This window comes from Rhineura floridana, chromosome 2 (genome assembly GCF_030035675.1).
Source record: "Rhineura floridana isolate rRhiFlo1 chromosome 2, rRhiFlo1.hap2, whole genome shotgun sequence".
NCBI classification, from domain to species: domain Eukaryota; kingdom Metazoa; phylum Chordata; class Lepidosauria; order Squamata; family Rhineuridae; genus Rhineura; species Rhineura floridana.
Genome location: NC_084481.1, coordinates 38,439,890 through 38,465,001, shown reverse-complemented (window position 1 = coordinate 38,465,001; position 25,112 = coordinate 38,439,890). Strand labels below are relative to the sequence as shown.

Sequence of the window (25,112 nt, the reverse complement as noted above, 5' to 3'; positions counted from 1 at the left end):
ATCAGGTGAAACATTCCAGTCAAATGTTTGTGGGTTATTGGAATGGTTTTATTGAAATGTATTGTTTTATGTTATGCTTTTTTGTTCTTTACCTTTTTTGTAGTAAGTGACTAATACGTCAAAATAATAAATAATATATAATAATTTGGTTTTTTTGTATACAAACCTCCAGAGCATGTTCAAAAAAATCTGAAGTCAGCTTCAAAAGCGCCCTGCGCTTCTCTAAGACAATCACAAGAGAATCCCATGCATCTCCCATGGTTTCTGCCATGGCGTCATACACCTGGCTTTGATCTTTTTCTTCGGCTGTGGTTTTGTCCGCTTCACGTAACAGGTCCCAAACTTGATCTTCCAAAGGCTGAAAAGGGAAGAAAAGAAACATGAACCGATAAAAAATTAAATACTTAAATCACTTGTGGACAACCCTGACATTATTTAATTATGTATGCAGGTTTTGTTGTCAGCAGACCTCGCAACGACACCAATACATTTATTTGTTGAATAGGTTTTCCTCCCACCTTTGAATAAAATTATTTCCAAAACACCTTATGATTAAAAACCACACACATGTAAAAGATTAAAAAAAACCCCACAAAATCATATTACAAAACGCTACAAACGTAAAAGTAGCAGAGTAAACAGCAAGGAACAATTAGAAGCAAATAAAAGCAACATAATATTTAGTATTAAAATGGCTGAGAATTTAAAACTGTTTACATCTGGTACCAAAAGCTCACAAGAGTAGGAGCCAAGCACACAGTTCTGGGGTGGCCATAGCAAGCTAGGGCATTGCTGCTAAGAAGGCCCGATCTTCTGTTTCCACCCACCTAACCTCAGTAGGCCAGGCACCCAAAGAAAGGCTTTTCCACATGAACTCAACGAACACATAGGAGCAGGTGGTTCTTAAGATACACTCTAGACCTCAATAGAATTCTTTTCCTTAAAAAATCCTGTATCTGGGAAACAATTCAATGAAGCTTAATAGATACCAGCTCTTATTGAAGTCAGTGGGACTTGCTAATCATGACCTTGTTTCACTTCAGTGCTCTCAATGTCACTTAATTGTGATTTCATTTTGCTGGATTGTGGCTCTGGTGTATCAACCAGAATAACAGGGTTAATTCTTTTTTTTAAAAATGACATGTCTAATTCCCATAGATATATTAGAAAATGTGTACTTAATTTTTGTAGAGCCTTCTACATTTAGAAAATCACTTCAGGACTACCTGTTGTGGGAAGTGATTAAGAAATTCAATAAACTAAACTAAATTCCTTTTGGGTTTTATTTAACATTGGTTCTATGCAGAATAGGCCCATTGAAATCAATGAACAGCTAATTTAAGCTAATTTTAATGGGTCTTCCATTATCAACAGTTCCGTCCCTAATGGCCTCTGGTCACAACCTGTATAACACTACATGCGTGTGATATGATATGAGCATGCTAAGTATTCCATTAAGATGCCCAGATGCAAAAGAAGATAAGAGTCCCTTTACCTTTAACAGTTGTGCAGAAGTGGGAAATTCAGCAGGTGCAGCTTTTCTCACCTGTGTGACAAGTTGCACCTAGCACACATCACTCATGCTTCTCATGCAGAAAGGTCCTTCATTCTGAAGGAACAGGTCTGGGAATGACCTCTGCCTCAGACCCTGGAGAAGTACTGCCTGTCATCACTACTGGGCTAGATGGACCTATTTGGCTTGACTCTAAGGCACATCTGCCTCAGACATATAAATGTTCCAGATGAACATGCAGTTATTAAAGATACAGGAGCTCTATCCTCTTTTGCATTTAGTTACAGCAGAACCTTCGGCATTTGGGAGTCAGATAATGTGAACAGTGTTATGGAACACCCTCTAATTTATTCATTGTTGAAACAGAAATAGCATATACAGTGCCTTGCAAAAGTATTCAGACCCCTGACCAATGCCCTCATATTACTGAATTACAAATGGTACGTTGTAGTTTCATTCTGTATGATATTTTATTTTGAAACACAAACTGAAAATCAATTATTGTAAGGTGACATTGGTTTTGTGTTGGGAAATGTTTGTAAGAAACATAAAAAATTGAAACATGTTCCTTGCATAAGTATTCAACCTCCACACATTAATATTTGATAGAGCCACCTTTTGCTGCAATAACAGTTAAGTCTTTGGGGGCAGGTATGTACCAGCTTTGCATACAGTGTCGGAGGGATTTTGGCCCATTCATCTTGGCAGATTCGCTCCAGGTTGTTCAGGTTGGCTGGGCATCGCTTGTGGGCCGCAATTTTCAAAAAGCGCCACAGATTCTCAAGGGGATTGAGATCAGGACTTTGACTAGGCCACTGTAGGACATTCACTTTTTTGTTCTTGAGCTACTCCAATGTTGCTTTGGCCTTGTGCTTTGGATCCTTGTCCTGCTGAAAAGTGAATTTCCTCACAAGCTTCAGTTTGTTAGTGGATTGAAGCAGGTTCTCTTACAGTATTTCCCTGTATTTTGCTCCATCCATTCTTCCTTCGATTTTAACAAGATGCCCAGTCCCTGCTGATGAGAAGTATCCCCACAGCATGATGCTGCCACTACCATACTTCACTGTAGGGATGGTGTGTCTTGAGGCTTGGGCAGTGTTAGGTTTGCGCCACACATAGCTCTTTGAGTTTTGGCCAAAAAGCTCTTATCTTGGTCTCATCTGACCATAAAACCTTTTCCCACATCACAGCTGGGGCACTCATGCTTTCTGGCAAACTCCAGACGTGCTTTCAGATAGAACTTTTTGAGTATTGGCTTCTTTCTTGCCACCCTCCCATACAGGCCAGTGTTATGCAGAGCTCTTCATACGGTTGACTGGTGCACCATTACTCTACTCCCAGCCACTGAACTATGTAGCTCCTTCAAAGTGATTGGTGGCCTCTCTGTGGCTTCTCTCAGAAGTTTCCTTCTTGTTTGGGAGCTGAGTTTTGAGGGATGGCCTTTTCTTGGCAGTGCCTGGGTGGTGTGATGCAGCTTTCACTTCCTGATTATTGATCCAACTGTGCTCACTGGGATATCCAAACACTTGGATATTATTTTGTACCCTTTTCCTAATCTATGCATTTGTATCACATCTCTCACTTCTGTAGAATGCTCTTTGGTCTTCATTTTCCTTCAGATCGACAGCCTCACCAATGATCCTTCAACAGTCTGCTGCAACTTCTTGGGAATGGTTTCAGTTGATGCGGCCTGATGACATAGACAAGGTGCTTGCGATAATGCGGCCAGCAATGTGTCCTCTCAACCCTTGCCCTTCTTGGCTTATTAAAGCTTGCCAAGGGGTTTGACCAAGTGGATCCAGGGTGTGGTCAATGCATCATTGTGGGAGGGAGTGGTTCCAGCCACCTTGAAAGAGGCGGTGATCTGACCACTCGTGAAAAAGCCCACCCTGGACCCATTGGTTTGTGACAACTACCGACCAGTTGCAAATACCCCCTTTTTAGGGAAGGTGATTGAGAGGGTTGTGGCGTAGCAATTGCAAGTACTCTTGGATGAAACAGATTATCTTGGCCCATCCCAGTGTGGGTTTAGGCCTGGTTATGGGACTGAATCGGCCTTGGCCGCCCTGATGGATGACATTTATCGGGAGAAGGACAGGGAGAGTGCGACCCTGTTATTCTTACTTGATCTCTCAACGGCTTTTGATACCATTGACCATGTTGGTGAGATGGGTATTGGAGGCACTGTTCTACAGTGGTTCCAATCATATCTCCAAGGCAGGCGCTGTGGGTTGGTGGTTCCCGAGTTTGGATAATTGGTCAGTTGCCTGCTTTGGATGGGGTTCTGTTCCCTCTGAAAGAGCAGGTTCATAGTCTTGAGGTGCTCCTGGATCCATCTTTGTTGCTAGAGGCCCAGGTGACCTCAGTGGCTAGGAGTTGCCTTTTACCAGCTTCGGCTAGTAAGACAGCTGCAGCCATTTCTGGACCGGGATAGCCTGACCACTGTTGTCCATGCACTGGTAACCTCCAGGGTGGATTACTGTAATGCGCTCTATGTGGAGCTGCCTCTGAGGTTGGTCTGGAAGTTGCAGCTGGTGAAAAATGCGGTGATGAGACTAATCACTGGGGCAGGGCATCGCCAACATGTCACCCCATTGCTGAAAGAATTGCACTGGCTGCCCATTTGCTACCGGGCCAAGTTCAAGGTTCTAGTTTTGGTGTACAAAGCCCTATACAGCTTGGGACCAGGATACCTGAAAGACTGTCTTACCCCTTACCTGCGCTCTGCAGGTGAGGGCCTCCTGCAGATACCATCTTATCAGGAGGTCCGTTCTGCACAACATGGGAAACGGACCTTTAGTGTGGTGGCACATACCCTTTGGAATTCCCTCCCCTTAAATATTAGGCAGGCGCCATCTCTGTTATCTTTTTGGCACCTATTGAAGACTTTCCTCTTTCAACAAGCCTTTTAAGTTGAGACCTATCCCAGTCTGTGTCTGTGTTGGTATTGCTTTTAATATGTTTTTAAATCTTTTTTTTAAAAAAAAAACAATGTTTTTAACCTTTTTTTAAAGATTTCAAAGCTTTTTAAAAATGTTTTTAAAGTTGTTTTGTTTTAATGTATTTTAAGGTATGTTTTTATGATGTTTTAAAGTGTTTTTAGTGCTTTTGTTTGCCGCCCTGGTCTCCTGAAAGGAGGAAAGGCGGATATAAATCAAATAATAATAATAAATAAATAAAATAACAGTGGGGTTTTTATCCTGACAAAGTGACAGCAACTTTAATGGTTCACAGGTGGAGGCCAATGGTAAGGAAATTGTGTCCTCAACAGGGCAATTTCTTTCATCTGTGTACACTGGGAGCTTCCACAGCACAGGGGTTGAAAATACTTATGCAAGCAACATTTTTCAGTTGTTGATGTTTCTTACAAACATTTCCCAACATAAAACCAATGTCACCTTACAATAATTGATTGAGTTTAAGCGTTTCAACATAAAATATCATACAGAATGAAATTACAATGTAGCATTTGTAATTCAGTAATATGAGAGATTGGTCAGGGGTCTGATTACTTTTGCAAGGCACTGTAAGTTTGCCTCGGAATGAGTCCTTTGACTTTCTGTTCTTTGCTATAAAGAGTAACAATTGCTGCATGTTCTTTTCATTTTGAAATCTTCAGTGTCTTCTAGAGACTTGATTTATGTTTGGCTATTTTCATCTTGAGTCTTTATCATGACAATGGATGAATGGAGTGCCAATTTCTGCTGTTACTTTTGGTGCTGCTATCAGTAAGAATGTATAATGAAAAGAGGAACCTGTAATAGGCAAATTAAAGTCTAGGATAACTCATTCTCCTGATACAGGCTGTAATAAGAACTGAAGATAGGAAGATCTGAAAATCTCCTGATAGAGGCTGAGCTGAGAAGAGGAAATAATAGAACACTAATTCATCATTGTGCTAAACTCAGAATCATAATCTCCTGGTTCTCCCAAGCCGCCACCCACATTATCCTCTGTGTCAGTGATGGGTTGCATCTGAATAGGTTGTTAATCTATCCTTCCTCAAAGAAATGCTTTTGAGAAACACTTCTCAGAAAATAATGAAACTATTATTCCTTAATTAAAAAAGAGAGATTAATAGTTGTCAGGAAAAAAATGAAGAAAAGGTCACTAATTATTAATTAGCATTTGAAATATGAACAATGCACAAATGAGTAAATAAAGAGTTCTGTGAAGCTACTACAAAGATTTCCTCTGAACACAGTATCTGTAGGGCATTGAACCGCATTGGAAACCAAATGCATGTTCTGAGCATTAGTGATTTCTCTTGTAACATTTTGGATAGTAGAAGCAAAGGTCTCATGAGGAGTCAGCCTTGCCTCCTCATCAGACCTAGCAGGGGAGAGGAAGGTATTGAAGATTTAGCTGAAGACTATGTTACAAGTGTATGTCTGAACCTCATACGTGTCCACCCCGCATGAGAATCTTAACACACCCTTAAAAGAGAGGTGAACCCTTCTGCATGGAGTCATAACCATGTGTTGTTCTAGATATGTGTTTATTCTAACCCTTAGATCCAATTAAAGACTCACATACCAATATCTAAACAAAATAGTGGTTTATTACAAGTAATCATGGATTGAATAGTATAGCACAGCACATACAATGTATATACTGGCAGCAATCATGACTAACACATTTATACATTCAATCTAAAAGAAGTAGAGATGTCCCTAATCTACCCAGAAACCTAGAAAGTGAGTGTAACATTTGTTATAGACTCATGCTAAAAAGAGAGGAAAAGAAGAGTAAGAATTATAGCTGATCCTGAAGATGATCAGGAGTCAAAGTCAGGACAGAGATTTTTATGAATGTGAAGGATAAATTCTCCCCTTTGCAACCAGCAAGCATTAGAGATCTGACTGTCCTTTGGTCTGATGTCCAATGAAGTGTGTCCTATGGTCCTTGAGAGCGATATGAAGTGTGAAGGAGATTGTTGGAGCCACAAGTGCTAATTTTACCTGTGCAAAACCCCAACCTTAAATGGCATTTTGGATTTCAGACTTACATGTAAAGTGGGAGGGAAAATGCAAACGTGACAATGAGGGCATAAATAAATTATTTTGAAACGTACTTTTGGAATTCGTTTCTGCCAGGTGTGCCCAGAGATTATCCTTTCTGTCTTCAGTGAGGTGTATGGCGAAAATTTCCACATTTGGGAAAAATTGACCCTATACTGGCACCTTTTGTTCATTTAGAAGGAAGATTATCAAAGGGTAACTGATAACTATGAACTGTAAAGTTCTTCCTTATTGTGACATAGCTTATCAATGTATACCTTTTTGTAATCTCTGAAGTCAGGAAGTCTGTCTTTATATTCCTAAATCACAAACAAAACAGAGGTCACGAAGGGGCTGATTCCCAAAATGCACCGCAAACAAGACAGCATGCCCTGATCCACTAAGATGAACCAATGAAAAGTCAGGTCAAGTGTTCCTCAATTACAGCTGCACAACTTGTGACCATGATGCCAAACCCAGCCCACCAACAGCTTAATAAAACTTCTGCTTTTGCTACCAACCCTTTGTTCTCCCTGACCGCTGCTTCTCAGCAACATTTTCCTCCTCCTTCCCACCTTCATTGGTCCACATTGCCATTTAATCTGATTGGCTGTGGCAATTCACATGATTCTGTTGGTTATTTATTTATTTATAGCCATCTCCCCCTTTTGCCATGCAGTTCCAGGGTGGGTTACATGCAGCTTAATGCAACTGAACCACTTAACATCTACTGCCCCCAAAGTCCTGTGCAAAAAGGTGTGCCTTGTCTTGACCTGATGTAGAGAGAGAGAAGAGGCCTTAAGCACCTCCAGGCAACTACACCTGCCCCCTCATCCTCCTAGCCTTTTACCTGCCTGCAGTTGCCATCCATCATCCAGCAAGCCTCTTACCATCAGGCCAGAAAGCCCAGAAGCTGAAAACAGCAGGAGTTGAGGATACTGCAGCTGCGGTCAGTTTAACTGCTATCAGCAGCAGAGCTATACAGCAGAGCTTCATCCCATGCAGTGGGCTGCCATGTGGGGGGCCAATGCCAGGGGGTCGACACCAAAGGGGTGACACCAAAATATCCCTTGGGAGTCATCACTTTGAGGGATGGAACGAGGGCAAGGGTGCCACCCCATTTTGGTTTCCTGTTTTGCATTCTTTCCCACCTGTGGGTATTTTATTCTTTTTTTATTGTACATATTGTATATTGTAACATGCAACTGGGGTGTGTGAGAGGATGAACTGCATGATACATATTAGTCTTATGTGTTTTGGCGTGCCCAATGTGAAAGACTGGTGCATCTCAAAGAGTTCAAAACCCCTGGGTGGGTGTTGAGCCCCAGCTCTCCCAGGAGGATCAGGGAGGGGAGACGGTCAAGCCCTAGCTTCTCCAGTTAGAGCAGGAAGAGGAATCAGAGGCAGATGAGGCTTTCAAAGACAATGGGGGAGGGGGTGTAGAGACCGTCGAGGACAATGAGGGGGGTGTAGTTGACAGTTTGCCAGTTCCCATGGATGGTTCTCCTGCCAAAGCAGGCCTAACTCCACCTACAGATGCCCCAACATAGCCGTTGGGGATGCTCTGGCACGTGTGCCAACTCCACCTCCTCAGGACTCCCTGCCTGGCACTTCAAACGCTTCCCCACCTCCTGAAGCTGAGCCGGCACCTATTGAGCCTGTACTGTCAGATGAGCTGGGGGGGCTAACCCCCTTGCCCCGCGCGAGATGCCACAAGAAGCGGGTCGGTCAGAAGGTGGAACTTTGGAGGAGTCAGAGATTACGGGCGAAGACCTTCCCTACTTAAGGTGGTGCCCCCCCTGATTGGGGTGCTGAGTCAACTTTCTTCACACACTGCAGAGTATGCCTAGGTAGCTTAGTTAGGGCCAGTAGTGAGTTAGCATAGTTAAATCTATGAAGCGCAGTGCCTTTGATGTAACTGGTACTCTAACAAAACAAGAATTAATTCCAGTCTCACCTCCATCTCGTGTCTCGCACTCTGGGCAGGACAGCGGGAGACAGATGTAGAGAAGTGATTGTGTATGCCCCAGATGAGAGATGGGGTGGGATCCCTGCTTATTTGTTTTGTTCTTTTTGTTAGAGGATGGGTGTATCTAAGTCAGACTATATTGTGGTCTAATTATTGTGTATTGATGTCTGCATAGCCTGCTATATTGATCTTTTTATTTTTAAAAAAAATTCTAGCAGAGTGTTTCTACATATATGATGTGTCTGGGAGGGAGAATACTGGAATACTGGAGGAGGGGACTGTTGTGCAATCTATCTCAGTGATTGAAGGAAGGGGTAGGCATGGTAGAAGGAGACGTCGGTGGAGTGATGATAGGTGCTTTGATATCCCTCTCTGGGGTCTCCCTTGCACTTGATACTAATGGAAGCTCTACCACTGTCCCCAACAGTCTGGTGGTTCTACCGTTGAATGCCAGGATGGTCCATAATAAAACCACACTGATTTGATCATGGATTAACGGGCTGACCTAGCTTGTATCACTGAAACCTGGATGGAGGAGCTGGGTGGCCCAGATCTGACTCAGATCTGCCCACCTGGGTACTCAGTATGAGATCAGCCCAGACTGGAGGGGCAGAGGGGAGGTATTGCAGTAGTCCATAGGAGTCCACTCTGTATCAGGGGTGTAGTGGACTAGGGTCTCAGGGATCTTAGACCCTTTACTTTTTTGAGAGCAAGGTCCCAATGTCTCCAGCATCCTATGAGCCAATCAGCATGAAAGGGGAGTGCTGGCCACTGAGAAAAGTTTTCTAACATGCTTCCTTGTCCTTTCCTGCTGATTGGAGCCAATCAGAGTGAAAGGAGGTGTGTCAGCCACTGTTCTCAATAGCTAATTCATTCCCCTGTCATGCTGATTGGCTCCTAGGGACATCTGTTATTGTGGGAGAAGTTGCACGTGGGAAGAACTGAGGAGTGTGGAGATGACAAAGGAGAGCAAGCGAGCGGGTGTGGCTGTGAGGGGATGTGGCATGACTATCATGAAGGGACCCTGCACTTTTGAATTTGTCACTACACCATCGCTATCACCGGGAAACCCCTCTCTTTTGGAGTGGGACTGGAGGTCCTGCATCTGATGTTGGGCCAGAGACAGGTTAGGGATGATGGTGTACCATCCACCCTGCTGCTCAACAGCCTCCCTGACTGAGCTGGCTGAGGTTGTCTCAGATGTAGTGTTGGAGGAGCCTAGGATGGTGGTTTTGGGTGACTTCAACATCCATGCTGAGGCTGCCTCAGGTCCAGCTCAGGAGTTCATGGCCTACATGGCAACTATGGGCCTGTCTCAAATGGTCATCGGTCCAACACACAGAGCAGGGCATACCCTACATCTAATCTTTGTTCCATGTGGGGAGGGTGGTGGTCTGGAAATTGAAGGGATGGCTATCACCCCATTGTCATGGTCAGACAACTTCCTGGTGAGGTTTGGTCTTGCAGCAGCAATTCTCCCCTGCAGGGGTGGGGGGCTAATTAAGATGGTCCGCTCCCTGAGACTGATGGAATCTCATAGAATCCTGAACGCTCTGAGGGATTTTCCAGTGGATAGAGCAGGTGATCCTGTTGAGGCCCTAGTCTCACTATGGAATGGTGAGACTCATAAGGCCATTGACACGATCACTCCTGAGGGTCCTCTCCAGTGCCATGGAGCCCGCTTTGCTCCTTGGTATACTGAGGAGCTGTAGTCAATGAAATGGACCGGGCAAGGGCTAGAGGATGTGGTGTAAATCTCACTCCAAAGCAGAATGAGCACGTGTTCAGGCTCACAATCGGGCCTACCATATTGCGGTGAGGGCTGCAAAGAGATCCTGAATGCTGTAGTGTACTGGATGAGGGCCAATAAACTGTGCTTGAATCCTGGGAAGATGGAATCTCTTTAGGTAGGTGGTTTCCATGTCCGGGAGATAGGCAGGTTACCTGATCTGGATGGGGTCACACTCCCTCTGAAGGACCAGGTCCTTAGCCTTGGGGTACTCCTGGATTCATCTTTGTCACTAGAGGCCCAAGTATCTGCTGTGGCTAGGAGTGCCTTTTACCAGCTTTGTCTGGTTCATCAGCTACAGCCATTTCTGGACAAGGACAGCCTGGCCTTTGTAGTCCATGCATTGGTAACCTCGAGGCTGGATTACTTTAATGCACTCTATGTGGAGCTGCCCTTGCCCCTGGTTCAGAAGCTCCAGCTGGTACAAAATGCATTGGCCAGAATGCTGCTCGATTACTGAGATCTTCTGCAGGAGCAGCTCTGGTTGTTCCCTGAGTTGGTGAGGCTCATTTAACATCAACAAGAAATTGAGCCTTCAGTGTCATCGGCTCAGGTCTCTGGAATGCTCTGCCAACAGAGATTCAGCAGGCACCTTCTTTTTTAACTTTTAGGTGCCTGCTGAAAACCTTTCTGTTTCATCAGGCTTATGCAGGCAATTAAGAACATGCTTTTTTTGCAACAATTGACCTTTGTTTTTATTATATTTTTAATTTTTTAAAATTCTATAATAGTTGTTGCTTTAAACATGTTGTAAACCACTTTGATGTTTTTAACTAAATAGCGGTATACAAATATTCTTATAAATAAATACTAATAAATGTATACAGTGACGAGGCCAGACACAACTTGGAGGTGAAGCCATTCCACAATCAAGGGTTCAGCACAGAAAAAGTCCAACCCCACAAAAGTTTAACAGCAGCAGAGCTGCCTAGCAGGGCTTCCCTTGCAGTTCTCAACACCTGGAGAGATCTATATATGAGGAGGCACTGCTTCAGATGTTGTCAGATGTGGTGCAGTATCTGTGATGTCATTGCATCGGGCATAGTGTATTAACATGCATAAACAACACCATCGTATGGGCTGCCACAGCCAATAAGCTTAAAACAGCAGATTAGGTTGAGGACTGTGAGGGCATAATTAAAGAAAGAGAATGGCATTCAAAATGATGAATGTGCATTTGCATTGAACCCAAACACTGTTTTCTATGCTTACAAATAACACACACAAGACAGGGTAAGTAGCTTTGGCCCAACCCGAATAAAATTTGGACAAAATATTGAACAGTGCCACAATAAAGCTGCACAGAGCAAAATGAGCACTGAAAACAGACACATGGACCTACAAAACTTCTTACTTCCAAAGGCCTGGTAGAACAGGAAAACCTGTGAACACCCAAGGGGTGGGGAGAGAGAGTTCCAAAAGAAGTGCCTCTGAATTAAGGTATTCCAGGGCGGGGAAGGGAATTGCACACACAGCATCACTTTCCAGTTCTCGATCCAGCATTACTTTCCAGTTTTGGGTCCATTAGGGGTGACTTCTCTGCCTCTGTTTGTGATAACAAAATATTGTGAAGTGCAAATTAAGATTCACTAATAGGCAAAAAACCTTGCAGTTTAAGAAAGGTAGCCTGCAAATATTGCTATCAAACTGTAAAAAGCAGGAAAATTGGGCAGCTATAGTGAATGCACCAGGGGAGTAGGAGACGTGACCTTCTCTCTATGATATTGTACTGCCCTACAGATTTGTCAAAATGCAAACACAATTTGGTCTTTCACAGTCCAATCCACTTGCTGTGTAGCTTGCAAGAATTTGGTAATATGTGCCTCTGAGCATATAGTGAGTGGTGGCAACACCTGCCATCTCCAAAGACAGAGAATTATATTTCTGTATGTTTGTTGGTATTCTTCTAACTTTGCTCCTTTCCTGTGTTACTAATGTTTCTACAGAGAATCTAAATGAGAAAATTTTATTTCCCTCATTATTCATCTTACAAATCTGTGTCAAATTTATTTTTATTAATTTCAAAGCCTTTTTATTGGTCAATATCATATGATGGTGAAGACAGCCTTTTCTGTTTCATATTGGAGGTTATGTTCTATTTCTATTATGGGTGCATTAACAGTTGAATCTGAAACTGCAGTTGGATGTAAAATCAGACTGATTACAATATGTTGCTACGTGAGCAATGACTCTTAGCTGTTGGAAAAAAGAGGATGCATGTTTTCAGCCTGCTATGTTTAAACCACTTCATTTAAGGAAAGGTGGGCATGGTCAATTAAAAACATAGAGCACACCTAGAATTTTACTAGAATATATTTCACCTCCCACTGTTTTATCTTGTGCAAATTGAGACACTCCTGAGGTCCACTGGAGACTATTCTGCAGAAGTCAGTGCCATTATTCCACAATTATGTTTGGAGTTTTTTTAGTGCAAATTTTGCTAAGTGTTGCTGTACTTCGCATACTCACAGAAATAGAAACAAAAGAAAATTATTTCCTATAGGAAACTTCTCTAAAATTGCAAAGTATATCAGACATATTTAAAGTGACCATCTGAACTATATCAACTGTCTTAATAATGTTGCTTCCTCCCTGCTAAAACAAGATCAGCACAGCACATGTCTTCTTTCTGTTATTTGGGCTGATTGCAGGTGTTGCCACCACTCACCATATGCTCAGAGGCACATTTTACCAAATTCTTCTAAGCTACACAGCAAGTGGGTTGGACTGTGAAAGATCAACCCAAATTGTGTTTGCATTTTGACAACTTTGTAGGGCAGTCCAATATCTCAGAGAGGAGGTCAGGTCTCCTGCTCCCCTGGTGCATTCACTATAGCTGCCCAATTTCCCTGCTTTTTAAAGTTTGATAGAAATATCTATGGGCTATAGGTATGTTCTTAAACCACAAGGTTTTTTGCCTATTAGTGAATTCCCCTGCTTTTAATCCGGGAGGTAAGAAATGGGATCCTGTGCAAGTTTGCTGAGAATGGATTGATCATTTGCATGCTTATTGAGTTCAGTGGGATTTACCCCCGTGCAATCATGCTTAGGATAGCTAAAACTGACGAAGGGGGGAGGGAGGGAGAGCTGGAGTAGGCAGGGGATGATGAAGAAGGAAGAGGGGAGGGAAGGAGGGGAAAAGCAGGTCTGATCATTTGCATGGTTACTGAGTTCAATGGGATTTCCTCCTATGCAATCATGGTTAGGACAGGAAAAGCTGACCATGGGGGAGAAGGAGGGGGAGGGGAAGGAGTGTATTTGAAGGGGGCAAAGGAAGGGGGAGGGAAGGGCAGGTTTGATCATTTGCATGCTTATAGAGTTCAATGGTATTTACTTCCGTGCAATCATGCTTAAGATAGGTAAAACTGACCATGGAGAGGAGGAAAGGGAGGAGGGGGAAGGGGAAGGAGGGGATTGGAAGGGGAGGGGAGGGGCAAGAGGAAGGAGATAGGAAGGAGGAGAAGGGAGGGTGGGTTTGATTATTTGCATACTTTTTTGGGTTCAATGGGATTTATTTCTGTGCAATCATATTTGAAAATGGAAATGGACTGCCCTCAAGTCCATCCCAAATTATGTTGACCCTATGAATAGGGTTTTCATGGTAAACGGTATTCAGAGGTGGTTTTACCATTGCCTTCCTCTGAGGCCGAGAGGCAGTGACTGGCCCAAGGTCACCCAGTGAGCTGCATGGCTGTGTGGAGATTCAAACCCTGGTCCCCCAGGTTGTAGTCCAACACTGAGCTGGGGGAGGGGCAGGAAAGGTAGGGGGAGGGGAGGCAATTGGATGGGTGGGCACTGGGCAGAAGGGAAGCCCCTTTCCTTTCCAAAAGGAAAACATTGTGAACAGTATCATTGCTTTTCAGCGTTTCTCCCACCTTTTTATTCTACAGCAGGCACATGTAGCCTCCCACCCAAATATAAACCAAAGCTTTCCCTGGCCACATCCACAACAGGCCTTTATTTCACTATGGACAGTCATGGCTTCTCTCAAAGAATCCTGGGAAGTGTAGTTAGTGAAGGGTGCTGAGAGTTGCTAGGAGATGCCCTGTTCCCCTCACAGACCTTCAGAGTGGCTGACTGTTAAACCAGTCTTGCTGCTGGAGCTCTCTCAGTGGAACAGGAGTCTCCTCTCAGCACCCTTCACAAACTACACTTCCCAGGATTCTCTGAGGGAAGCCACGACTGCCTCAAGTGAAATCAAAGTCTGGTGTAGGCGTGGCCCCCTGATTAGGCAAGCCCAGCAGCTGGGAGTCTGGCTTTTAGAACTCTGACAGTTGGTTCTTACTGAGCATGCCCCGCGTTATCATAGGGTGCCAGCCAAACTTTCTTAAATTAGTTAAAAATCAGCCAGGCATTTTTTTAACTTTAAAACTGCAGAAGATGAAGGTCAGAGTATGGGGCAAGGTCAGTATTAGGATTACAGGTACTCTGTGAACATGGATGATTTTTAATGAATTTCAACAGATTATGAGAACTCTCAGAGAAAAAAGTCCAAAAGAACTCTGTGGGGTTTTCTCTCTCCTTTTAGACTTTGAACTCTCAATTCTCTCTGACTGTTTTGTGTATCGACATGAAAATTGAGACTGTTGTTAAGCAAGTGTTTCTGAGTTCAGGACTGTACGTTTTGTAAGGTTTTGTTTTGAAATGAGCTTATGGGAAGCATCAGAATGGCATGGGGGTATTTTCAATTTAACACTGCGGAATGTGAAAAATCCACACTGGCTATAGTATACAGCCACTCTCATGGCTGTATAATGATCAGAATGTGTATAGGGAGGTATCTGTTCTGTCCCTGAGGCTGGATTATTCCATTTTCAGAAACCTATCATACATAATGGACTCATTCTCCCAGTGCAGGTACTTAGTCTATAGATTAATCTGCTGGGATAAATAAAAGACATTGGGTTGTAGGTCACTAAGTCCTACTCAGAGTAGACCCACTAAAAGTAATGAACCTAAGTTAGGTATATCTATTAATTTCAATGGGTATACTCTGAGTAGGACTAGCACTGAATATCCCCCATTGCTTTCCTACTCAGGAAATGAAACTAAAATTATTCTCCATTTACATTTATATTGTGAAAATGATGTACCATATTTTGATATTTTTAATGGTTTAAACAGAAATAAATGGTTTTTTTTAAAAAAAAATGTGTGTACGTAGCCAAAATCGTACTGTCCACACACAAGACAAAGGAATTAGCAGGCTTGGGGAAACCTCACATTTGCAGAAGTGCAAAAAATCTGCAGGAGAAAACCCTTAAGAGGGGGCCCCTCTAAGCAGCTGGGTAAGTATTGAGCATCCTCAGTGGACATGGAATGCTGACCCTTGAGAGTGTATCAGGAACAGAAAACCAGGGGAGAGGGGTATGAAATGGAATGTCCTGGAAAAGTTCAGGGCTGGCTACCTCAGGGCTGGCTACCTGGAATCCTGAACACGAGCACTCCACACTGCAATATTTTGTTGCAGGTCCCACTGGTATACTAATACCAATCGCAAGCTCATTCTCTGAATATGGATCCTTTTGTGGTCAAAACAGAAGCCCTTGCAGGGGGTTCGTAAGGCCTACATGAACTCTAACGTTTACAGAAATACAATAAGGGGGAGCAAAAATTGACCAAGGAATGGTGACTGTAGAGAAGAGCAAATAGAAAACCATAGGGATATGCGAGAATTCTGTCCAATTCGGATTTGGTACCGAATTTTCCATTAAATTGCTTATTCACTGTCACTGTGTATCAGATTTTTACATAGTGATTTTCTGCGGCTATTTTTGGAAACATTTTTTTAAAAAAATCTGTGTCTAAAATATTGATATTAATATTGATTGTATCAATATTTCCTTTGTTTACCAATATTTCCTTTTATCAATATTTCCTTTAAAAATATCAATATTAATATCAATATCTTTTCTGAGGGGGGGAATGGATTGGTAAAGCAGTGGCTTGTGGACAAAGAACATATTCGAACTGATACCAGCCTGTTAGGTCAACGGAATGCTTTCCATCTGGCACCAGCCAACAGATCCCATTCCTAAAAACCATGAGGGATATGGAGCATTCTGGAAGACAGCATAGGTGGCTGGCATCATACGATTCACAGCAATGTAGACTGAGCCTAGCTCACTCTAGCTTGCTGAAGGGAGATTTGCTTATGATAATAGATTATGGGTCATGGACTTGGGGATAATAACCAGCTTTTCATGTACTGAACACATGCGCATTCAGAGAGAACTGGGTATAGTACATAATACCTGACAGAATGAGCTGTGATCCAGTTGAAGGCCTTTGGCAGGCCGCTCTCACCCATCCTCAGCCCATTCTGTCTGTTATGTGAAAAGAAATAACAACAATAATACTGGCCAACCTTACATGGCTGTTGTAAGGATTATTGTGATAGTGTAACAGAAGCACTTTGAATGTGAGAAAGCACTGTATAATGTTGATTATTGTTTATTGTAGAAAATATTTTCTTTTTTGCAAGATTCAGAAAACCAGATTGTCTAGGAACCAAACTGGGAGAGGAATAGATGGGATGCTGAACATGCCAATGTAAATAGGGCTCCTGTTCTTGACCTACAAATATCAGGCTCCTTTCAGTTTTGTTCAGCAACCCAATGCCAGGCACCCCTGAATGTTATATATCAGTTGCTATATTTCTTCCCACTGGGATATTTTAACTTATTACTTTCTATTATCCTTAAAAAGAACTTTCCCCTCTGGCACTGCCAGGACCGATGGCTTTATTTTCAGAGATCTGTTAAAAGAGGGAGGGATTACCATTGCACGGGTCTTTGCATCTCCGTTAGCATTTGCTAGTGGAAGCATTAGAAAGAAATATGCTTTATTATTGCAGACCCTTCACAGGTAGCTCCATCGAATGAATGAATGAATGAATGAATGTCTTTGTCTGCAAGCGGTAGTCATGTAGTGAAGGCCCATACTGTGTGGTAGATAATACACTGCTTCTAAAGTGGTTGTCTTCCAAACAGTGCAACAGGGAAGAAGAACATTTCCATGAAACGAACAGGCAACTGAATGATAGAAAATGCCTAATCCCATGAACAGCTGATCAGAAGTAATCCCCATCACCTTCAAAGGAATTAACTCGCATGTAAGTAAGTAGTCTTTCTATACTACTTAAGTAGCTATATTTATATTAAAAGCACTGGACATTTGCACTCTAGTCATTCTTGATCTGCTCCAGAGCAATGTCCATGTTGTTCAGCCTTCTGTTTCTAGCGGTGAACAGCCACAGACATGTCTGGATTCCTGAAAGGAAGCCACAAAGGTGATGGCCTTTGTCCGTAGTTTGTCCCCATCACCTGATATTCAGAGGTATACTGTTTCTGAATATGGAGGTTCCATTTAGTTATCATACTTAGGAGCCATCGACAGACAAATCTTCTACAATCTTGTACAAACTTTAAAAGAAAAATCCATCTAAGCAAGTACCCATTTCTGTATTTCTAACAAAGAATTCCGTGTTTTGTTATGGCATTTGCTAAAGCAATGATTTAAAAATACTGGGCCAGGGCTAAACTTTGGAAAACTTTGGTATAGGTTGCCGGCAAAAGATACTAGAGAAAATGCAGCACATGGGTTTACTTGGCTTTACCTATCCATCAAGGCCCAGGCAGCAGCCCTCTTAAAAAGTACCTATGAACTACAATCCTAAGTGGGCCAATGAAATCTGTAATTAGTGAGCTCCATCAGACTCCAGCCAAGTTGCCAAAGTGGCCTGTGACTATTTCAGTATTAGACATCATACAATTAAAAATACAGAGTAATCATACTAAAAAGATAAAGTTTGCACTATCTATCCACATTGACAATGTTCGTTATATTATGCTGGTAAAATCAGCGTTTAAGCTCACAATGTGCTGTTTCGTTCTGATACTGCTAATTATGCTAATAAATTTGTTTCTAAGCTTCTGGCATGCTGAATCTCAATGAGCAATTTATTTTTTAATTGAAAGCTATTTGCCAATAGGTAAATGTGCACCATTGGCCATTATGCGATTCTCTTGTTAGGCAGAACAGCCTATGAATTCAATAAATATATTTCAAGTCAGCCAATTTGTTTCCAATGCCAGCTGTTCCTCTTACCATTCGTTACATTTTGTGCACACAGCAAAGTCAGAAGCTGACATTTATGTGCTTTCGAAACAGGCCTAGGTATTGACTCACAAAAAAGTGTCTCGAAGCCACAGCTAGCCTGTTCGCAAGAGGATTTTAAAGGCCATTCTCGGTGAAAGTATAACATTAAGAGACTGGAGCATTTGTTATCATGTATATATGCTCAAGGGCAGGCTCTAGACACATTTTAGACTAGTAAAAATGGAAAGGGCACTGTAAATACAGACTGTTGCTCAATATTCTGTGTCTTTACAGTTTGCTCTCCAGAACAAAAAACAACTATGCTGGTTTGCCAGAGATGGGAGAGAAGGAAAGCGGATTGTGAGGGAGAGCGAGTAAGACAATATCTTTTCTTGGATCAATTAGTTGTCAAAATATTGTCCATGATCCTGTTGCTTCAATTTATACAAGAAGCTTGTTTTATCCAGGGGAATATCCTGTGTGTATAATGGGAAATCCCCATACATGTGCAAAGTATTTCTCCTTAGATAAGAGATTACAAAGATCTTGTATACATGGGATTTAATGCAAGTTTTGAGCAATAAATTATTTGTCACTGCATCATGATCAACTTCTTTAAAGGAACTTACGGCATTAAAAAAAGTCAGTATCATGTGATGTAGCACTTCAGTGTATAGGAAGAAAGATGATAATTCCACAAAAATATGGTGGCTGCCATTTATTTTTGCATGGCAGCAGTGGCGTACCAAGGTCAGAGCGGTAGGAGCGGTCCGCCCCAGGTGCAGGCAATAAGGGGGTGCATTGTCTGCTTTAGGGTACCGGGGTAGACTTTCTCAAAAGCACTGAACCCAGGCACAGGCTTCTACCTGGGTACAGAGCAGTGGCGTACCTTGCACACTTCCGTCTTTCTAGCCCTTACCGGCAACCAATAAAGAGACTTCCCGCCTTCTCTCTCCCTCTCCTCTTCTCCCTTCGCAGCTGGCCCTTAATTCCGCCAGGGCCTGAAGAGCGTCATGCAGGCTTGCAACCAACCAGCGCAAGAAGCTGCCCCACCTCTCTCCCCCTCCCTTACTCGGCTCAGTCTTTTAAGAGCACGCGAGCCACTTTGCAGACACGCTCTGAGTTTTGTTTCCCTTCAGGGTGTGGTAAACCCTGTCACCTTGTTCTGTACTTTCATCTCCACCAAGGAAAGTGACCAGAGCTCCGGAGCTTCTGCATCCCTTCTTATTCGAGAATTTATTCGAGCTATTTGCGCATCTTTCCAGGGTCCTGTACCCGACTCCCGTGCTGAGCGAGCCCTGTGCCTGGCCAGCATGCTGCTGCCTGTCTTGGCAGGGCTCGCCTTCTCTGCGTGGGGGGCAGTGGGCGCCCAGGAGAGCCCCCCGGGAGCCGTTTCGTGTGTACCTCACTGCCGTTGGAAGCATTTTTATTTGAGTGAATGGATTACTCTTTTAGAGTATGAAGTTGGGCCATTTCTAGCTTTGCTCCACCTTTGCAGGGTGCCCTTCATTTGCCAAAGCCCCCCACTTCTGGTTTTCAAAAAGAGGGTGAAAGACTTATCTATTTCAGCAACCCTCTACAGCCATTGGAGCGAGATCAGTAAGGGTTTTTGAGCTCTAGCAGGTGTAGATTTTATTGTGGACAGCTTTTGTTCATTGTTTTGCAACGCCTGCTTTATTTACAACATCTTTTTTGTTCACCGCACTGAGACCTATTCTGCTAAGGGCGGTATATAAATTGAAATAATAAATAAATAAAATAAACATTGTATACACACGTGTTGTATAATTATCAATGTTGATGTTAAGTGCCTCCAGAGTGAGACGATGGGAGCAAGGGCCCCTTGACACATAGCTTATCCCTCAAAGCTAACCCCCACCCTTACTGATTTAAAGGAAAGTTATTTTTCACATGCAAACTATAATTCAGGGGTTGCCAGCCTTTTCAGACAAGAGGTCACATTTCAAATTTTGAGAGAGTGCTGAGGGCACCAGTCATAAAATAGCTGCCATGGGGAGGGTGTGATATAAGACAAAATTAGAGAGCAGTCATGGTGAACCTTTTCCCATAATTATATATCCAAACTAGAAAAGGTTTGACCAGATGAATTTCTGCCTGCCATACAGCTGTTAAAGGCACAACAATCCTGTTTCCCCCCCCCCCAATGCCAGCCCAAATCAAGGCCTAGTCTTCCATCCTGTACTCACTTACTGGATGTAAGCCCTATTAAACATACTTATGTCAGAGTAGACATATATATTATTGTACTATAAGTAAACTATATAGTGAATTCTTAAAGCAGAAAACATGCCTAAGCCTCTTTGCAAAATTTTCATATTTGCCTTTTGGGAGGAGGGTGATTCTTTAACATTCACCACACTTATGTATTGTGTAGTAGTATTTGCAGAAAATAACTTCTAGGCACTACCTAATCTCTGGAGGGGGATGTCTTTTACACGGCCCTTGTAAGTTTCTTTTCTGGCCATTATTATTCGTTTCATTTCATCATTATTACTGAAAATAATTTTGTCGTATGGAGGGGGGTGTTAAAAAATGATCCCCTCTGGGTGTCAAATGCGCTAGGTATGCCACTGCATGGCAGCCATCTTTTTTTCTCAAGAGAAACATGGGCAGTCAGTCACCATGTTTTTCTGATGGTGGCCATTCCAACCCTTCTCCTCATAAGCTCTGAAATGGCATAATGTCTGGTACAATGAGGATAAATCCAAGATGGTGGCAAAAGCCGCCCAGTGCTGGAAAAATCAAACAAAAGGAAATGATTTTTTTAATGAGGCTCAGGGCAAACATTGGGGGGAAGGCTGTCCCAGGTAGGGTTGCCAGGTTCATGGCCTGAGACTGATCGTGTATCTTTAGGAGAAGAGAAAGTCAGCCAAATGCAGGTGTTCTTGCAACACTGTAATGAGAAAAACCACAAGGAGGAATTCTCCCTTCTCCCTGCACAACTTTTAAAGATACAGAAGACCTCTTGGTTGCCAGGCCCGGCCTCCATGAGGTCTTCTGTATATTTAAAAGTTGGGCAGGGGGGAGGGAGAATTCCACCTTGTTGTTTTTCTCATTATAGTGTTGCAAGAACACCTGCACTTGGCTGACTTTCTCTTCTCCTAAAGATACACGATCAGTCTCAGGCCATGAACCTGGCAACCCTAGTCCCAGGGCATATGGGTCCTCTGGCAACTACCCAAATTGTGTATCGTGGTGGCTCCAGGATTGCCTGTAGTGTTCCATATTTGCCAGCTGGCAATTACACATTTGCTAAAACCCACATCTGCCAAAGGCCAGAGTTATGTGGTAGAGCTGCTGCTTTGTCTACAGATGGTTCTTCCCTGCTTCTCTAGGTAGGGCTGGGAAAGACCCCTGCCTAAAATCTGCTTCCAGTCAGTGCAGACAATACTGAGCTTAGTATAAGGCAGCTTCCTACATTCCTATGAATGGCCTCTCAGTCCTACCTGAAAGAACAACAAAAGGCCCTACAGTTCAATAAAAGGAAGGGAAAATGTTGGCTTTCCAATCTAAATATCCTTAGAAAGTCTATGTAATGTACCAGCTTTCCATCTGTTTCCCTCAGACCGCCCCATCCTCATCATACCTCCCTCCCATTAGGTTTTCCACACACTTAGCTTTGGAAAACATTGCTCTAGACTAGCACACATGTGCCAGTAACCACTGATAGGGTCTGGACTGCAGTTGCTTAAAATATCTTTACAGTACAGAAGGGCATCAGGGGTCACATTGTACAGCGATAACATAAGCTCCATCACAAGGTCACTTGGAAGTTATCCTAAGAGATCATTTTCCAAGTTCACTCTCTGAAGCTGCAAGCCATTTTGTAATGGCTTGTACCACAAGAATTTAATTTACAAGCTGTTTGAAAATTCGTTATCCTGCACAAGTCAGCTCTGTGTGTAATAATGTAGTATGAGCACAGTCTGGCAAAGAGTTAGGATTCCTGAAGCCTGTTTATTTAAGTGAATCCTAATTCAGGCCAAAATTACATATTGCATAGGTAAAAAACTTGTCCAAGATTTGGAGTATTCAGTACCGGGGTAGGTGGGATTCAACGTGCCTTCCAACCTTCTGTTTATCCTTACTATTCTTTGAACTGTGATGAACTTCATGTAGTTCCAACTAAAAGTGCGGAAGAACATTTCATTGTGTTTAAGCATGCCTAATTCTGCTGCATTGAGACTACTGTGTTAAATCTGTAACTTTGCTTAGGATCAATAGTTTTCAGACTTTCTGTCACTTTCCCACAGAGGATTTCCTCAGTATCTGTGAAGGAATCTTGCAGATTCCTGGGGCATGTTTTACGGAGCAGAGTAAGCGTCAGAAGCCCATGGGTCCAGAACAGCAGTGGACAACCTGTGGTTCTCCTGCATTTGCTGAATGACCACTCCCATTGTCTCTGAGCACTGGCTATGCCGACTAAGGCTGATAGGAGTCCAGCAATCTCTGGAGGACACCACCTTGGCTACCCCTACCCTTGGTAAAGATGGTCAACCAAAAGCCGCAATTAAAGGCTCACTGGTTAGTCCAACATGTTATCCAACATCTGTGTACACCTGATCCTGCAAAAATAAATATCAATGAGGCAACCTTCCACAGAAAGAACATAAGTGATCAGCATGTTTACTTCTCTCTGGAAAATAACTGACCAATTGAATTTACTACATTCAACAAAAAATCCATATTTATTTATTATGACAACAATTAACAAAATCTACAAGAAACACCAAGCTTACATCAGACTAATGACATTATTTATCAAATATCAAAAGCTTAGCCCCTTAAAAGAAATCACAATTGAACTACAACACCAGCAAATCACTTTCTTAGTCAACTATATGTTCTTCCCACCATTAATGTTAGGTGAGGATACGGTAGAATTTTGTTACTTCCTGCACTAAAGATTCTTTAAAATAAAAGCCATCCTCAATTAATATGGGATGCCATGTTTTCACTGTAATAGAAAAGACGTGAAAATAATAATAATTAAAAAATGATTTTCTAAGGGCAATACTAAAGCCAACAGTGATTTCAGCTGCTCTGTTTCTGAAGTAGAGGCTGAATCACTGTTCTTGAAGATTATTATTTCCTGGTTAAAAAAAACTCCTATCTCTAGGAGACAGCCAAAGTGATTTTTGTAGAACTGATTCTGATAAGTAATACACTGATTTTGCATACCTAAATAATATAGTGAAATACAACTATATGGGAGATACAGAGAACAGACACTATATAATTAACATTTCTATGCAGAAAGGATGCTTGAAGCAGTGGAAATTAAGCACATCTCTTGTTGCTTTCCTGAATCTAATTCGGAGTCTAGCTTTTCATGCTGATACATCTGTTTTAAATAAAGGGTAAGACATCTAGTGGCTGAGTTATGGGACTGATATCTGTAAGATACATTAAGCTGATTGCATAATTCACACTATCCATTTGCACACATGCTCAGCAGACCATGCTGCTCACTCATATCATTCCTCTGTTAAATACTTTTCCTAACTATACCCATAACAGTTTGAATCTGCCATCCTCCACACACTTTCCTGGGAGTCAGCCGCCACAGAACTCAGTGGGACTCACTTCTGAGAAGACATGTATAGGTTTTCAATGTAAGAGTTCTATGTATTTTAATGGGCATTTGCTTCCTCAATAGACATGCATTATGCCTGCTTTTCTTCCTGAAAACAGAAACATGATGCACTTCTGTTGATGATGTTAAGCAAGTCTGGCTTTGGGTATATCCTGCATGGAGACTGAATGAGAAGGAAATCACTTGTAAGTCGCTTTAGGGATCTCCTGGACTTGCTATTTACATGGGGGATACTTGGCTCAGCAATACTACATGTGAGAAGGATCTAGGAGTTTTTGCTGATCACAAGCTGAATACGAGCCAACAGTGTGATGTGGCTGCAAAAAAGGCAAATGCTATTTTAGGCTGCTTTAACAGAAGAATAGTTTCCAAATCGCATGAAGTAGAGTTCCCCTCTATTCAGCACTGGTTAGGCCTCATCTTGAGTACTGCATCCAGTTCTGGACTCCACACTTTAAGAAAGATGCAGACAAACTGGAACAGGTTCAGAGGAGGGCAGTGATCAGGGGACTGGAAACAAAGCCCTATGAAAAAACTGGGCATGTTTAGCCTTGAGAAGAGAAGACTAAGGGTAGATATGATAGCACTCTTCTTGAAAGTTTGTCATGCAGAGGAAGACCAGGATCTCTTCTCAATCATCCCAGAGTACAGGACATGGAATAATGGGCTCAAGGTACAGGAAGCCAGATTTCAGCTGAACTGCAGGAAAAACGTCCTAACTGTTAGAGCAACAGGACAATGGAACCAATGACCTAGGGAGGTGGTGGGCTCTCCAACCCTGGGGGCATTCAAGAGGCAGCTGGATGGCCATCTGTAGGGTATACTTTATATTGGATTCCTGCAATGAGCAGCGGATTGGACCTGATGTTCCTATAGGCCCCCTTCCAACTCTACTATTCTACGATTCTATCAAGTGTTTATTTCACAGTGAATTTTCCATATATGCCATCTGAAGGGAGCCAATGAAGGCTAACCATGAGTGATTACAAAAACAGCAACTGAGATTGCACCAGGGATAGTGGTCAGGGCACCATGTCAGGGGTCAGCATCATCAGGCACCTTCCAAGGGCCTCACCCCACCAAGGTGTAGTGGTTAGAGTGTCGGACAAGGAACTGTGAGGCCA

General features: G+C 42.7%; 1 protein-coding gene and 1 long non-coding RNA gene across 6 annotated transcripts in view; one reads left to right on the top strand and one right to left on the bottom strand.

Moving 5' to 3' along the window:
- Window positions 1–18,791, top strand: part of LOC133376357 (uncharacterized) — a 38,740-nt gene extending 19,949 nt beyond the window's left edge. Inside the window, exons 2-3 of one of the 2 annotated variants that reach the window (XR_009760459.1) lie at window positions 17,264–17,385; window positions 18,666–18,791. This is a non-coding gene — a long non-coding RNA (uncharacterized LOC133376357). Of the gene's footprint in view, window positions 1–17,263; window positions 17,390–18,665 lie in introns of both variants that reach the window. The other variant, XR_009760460.1, reaches the window with a different exon arrangement.
- The window catches only part of CCDC141 (coiled-coil domain containing 141), a 179,009-nt gene that overhangs the window by 146,464 nt on the left and 7,433 nt on the right, over window positions 1–25,112 (bottom strand). For all 4 annotated transcript variants that reach the window (XM_061608321.1, XM_061608322.1, XM_061608324.1 and 1 more), the window contains exon 3: window positions 167–358. In XM_061608321.1, the coding sequence (XP_061464305.1) occupies window positions 167–358 (192 nt within the window). The remainder of the gene's footprint in view (window positions 1–166; window positions 359–25,112) is intronic.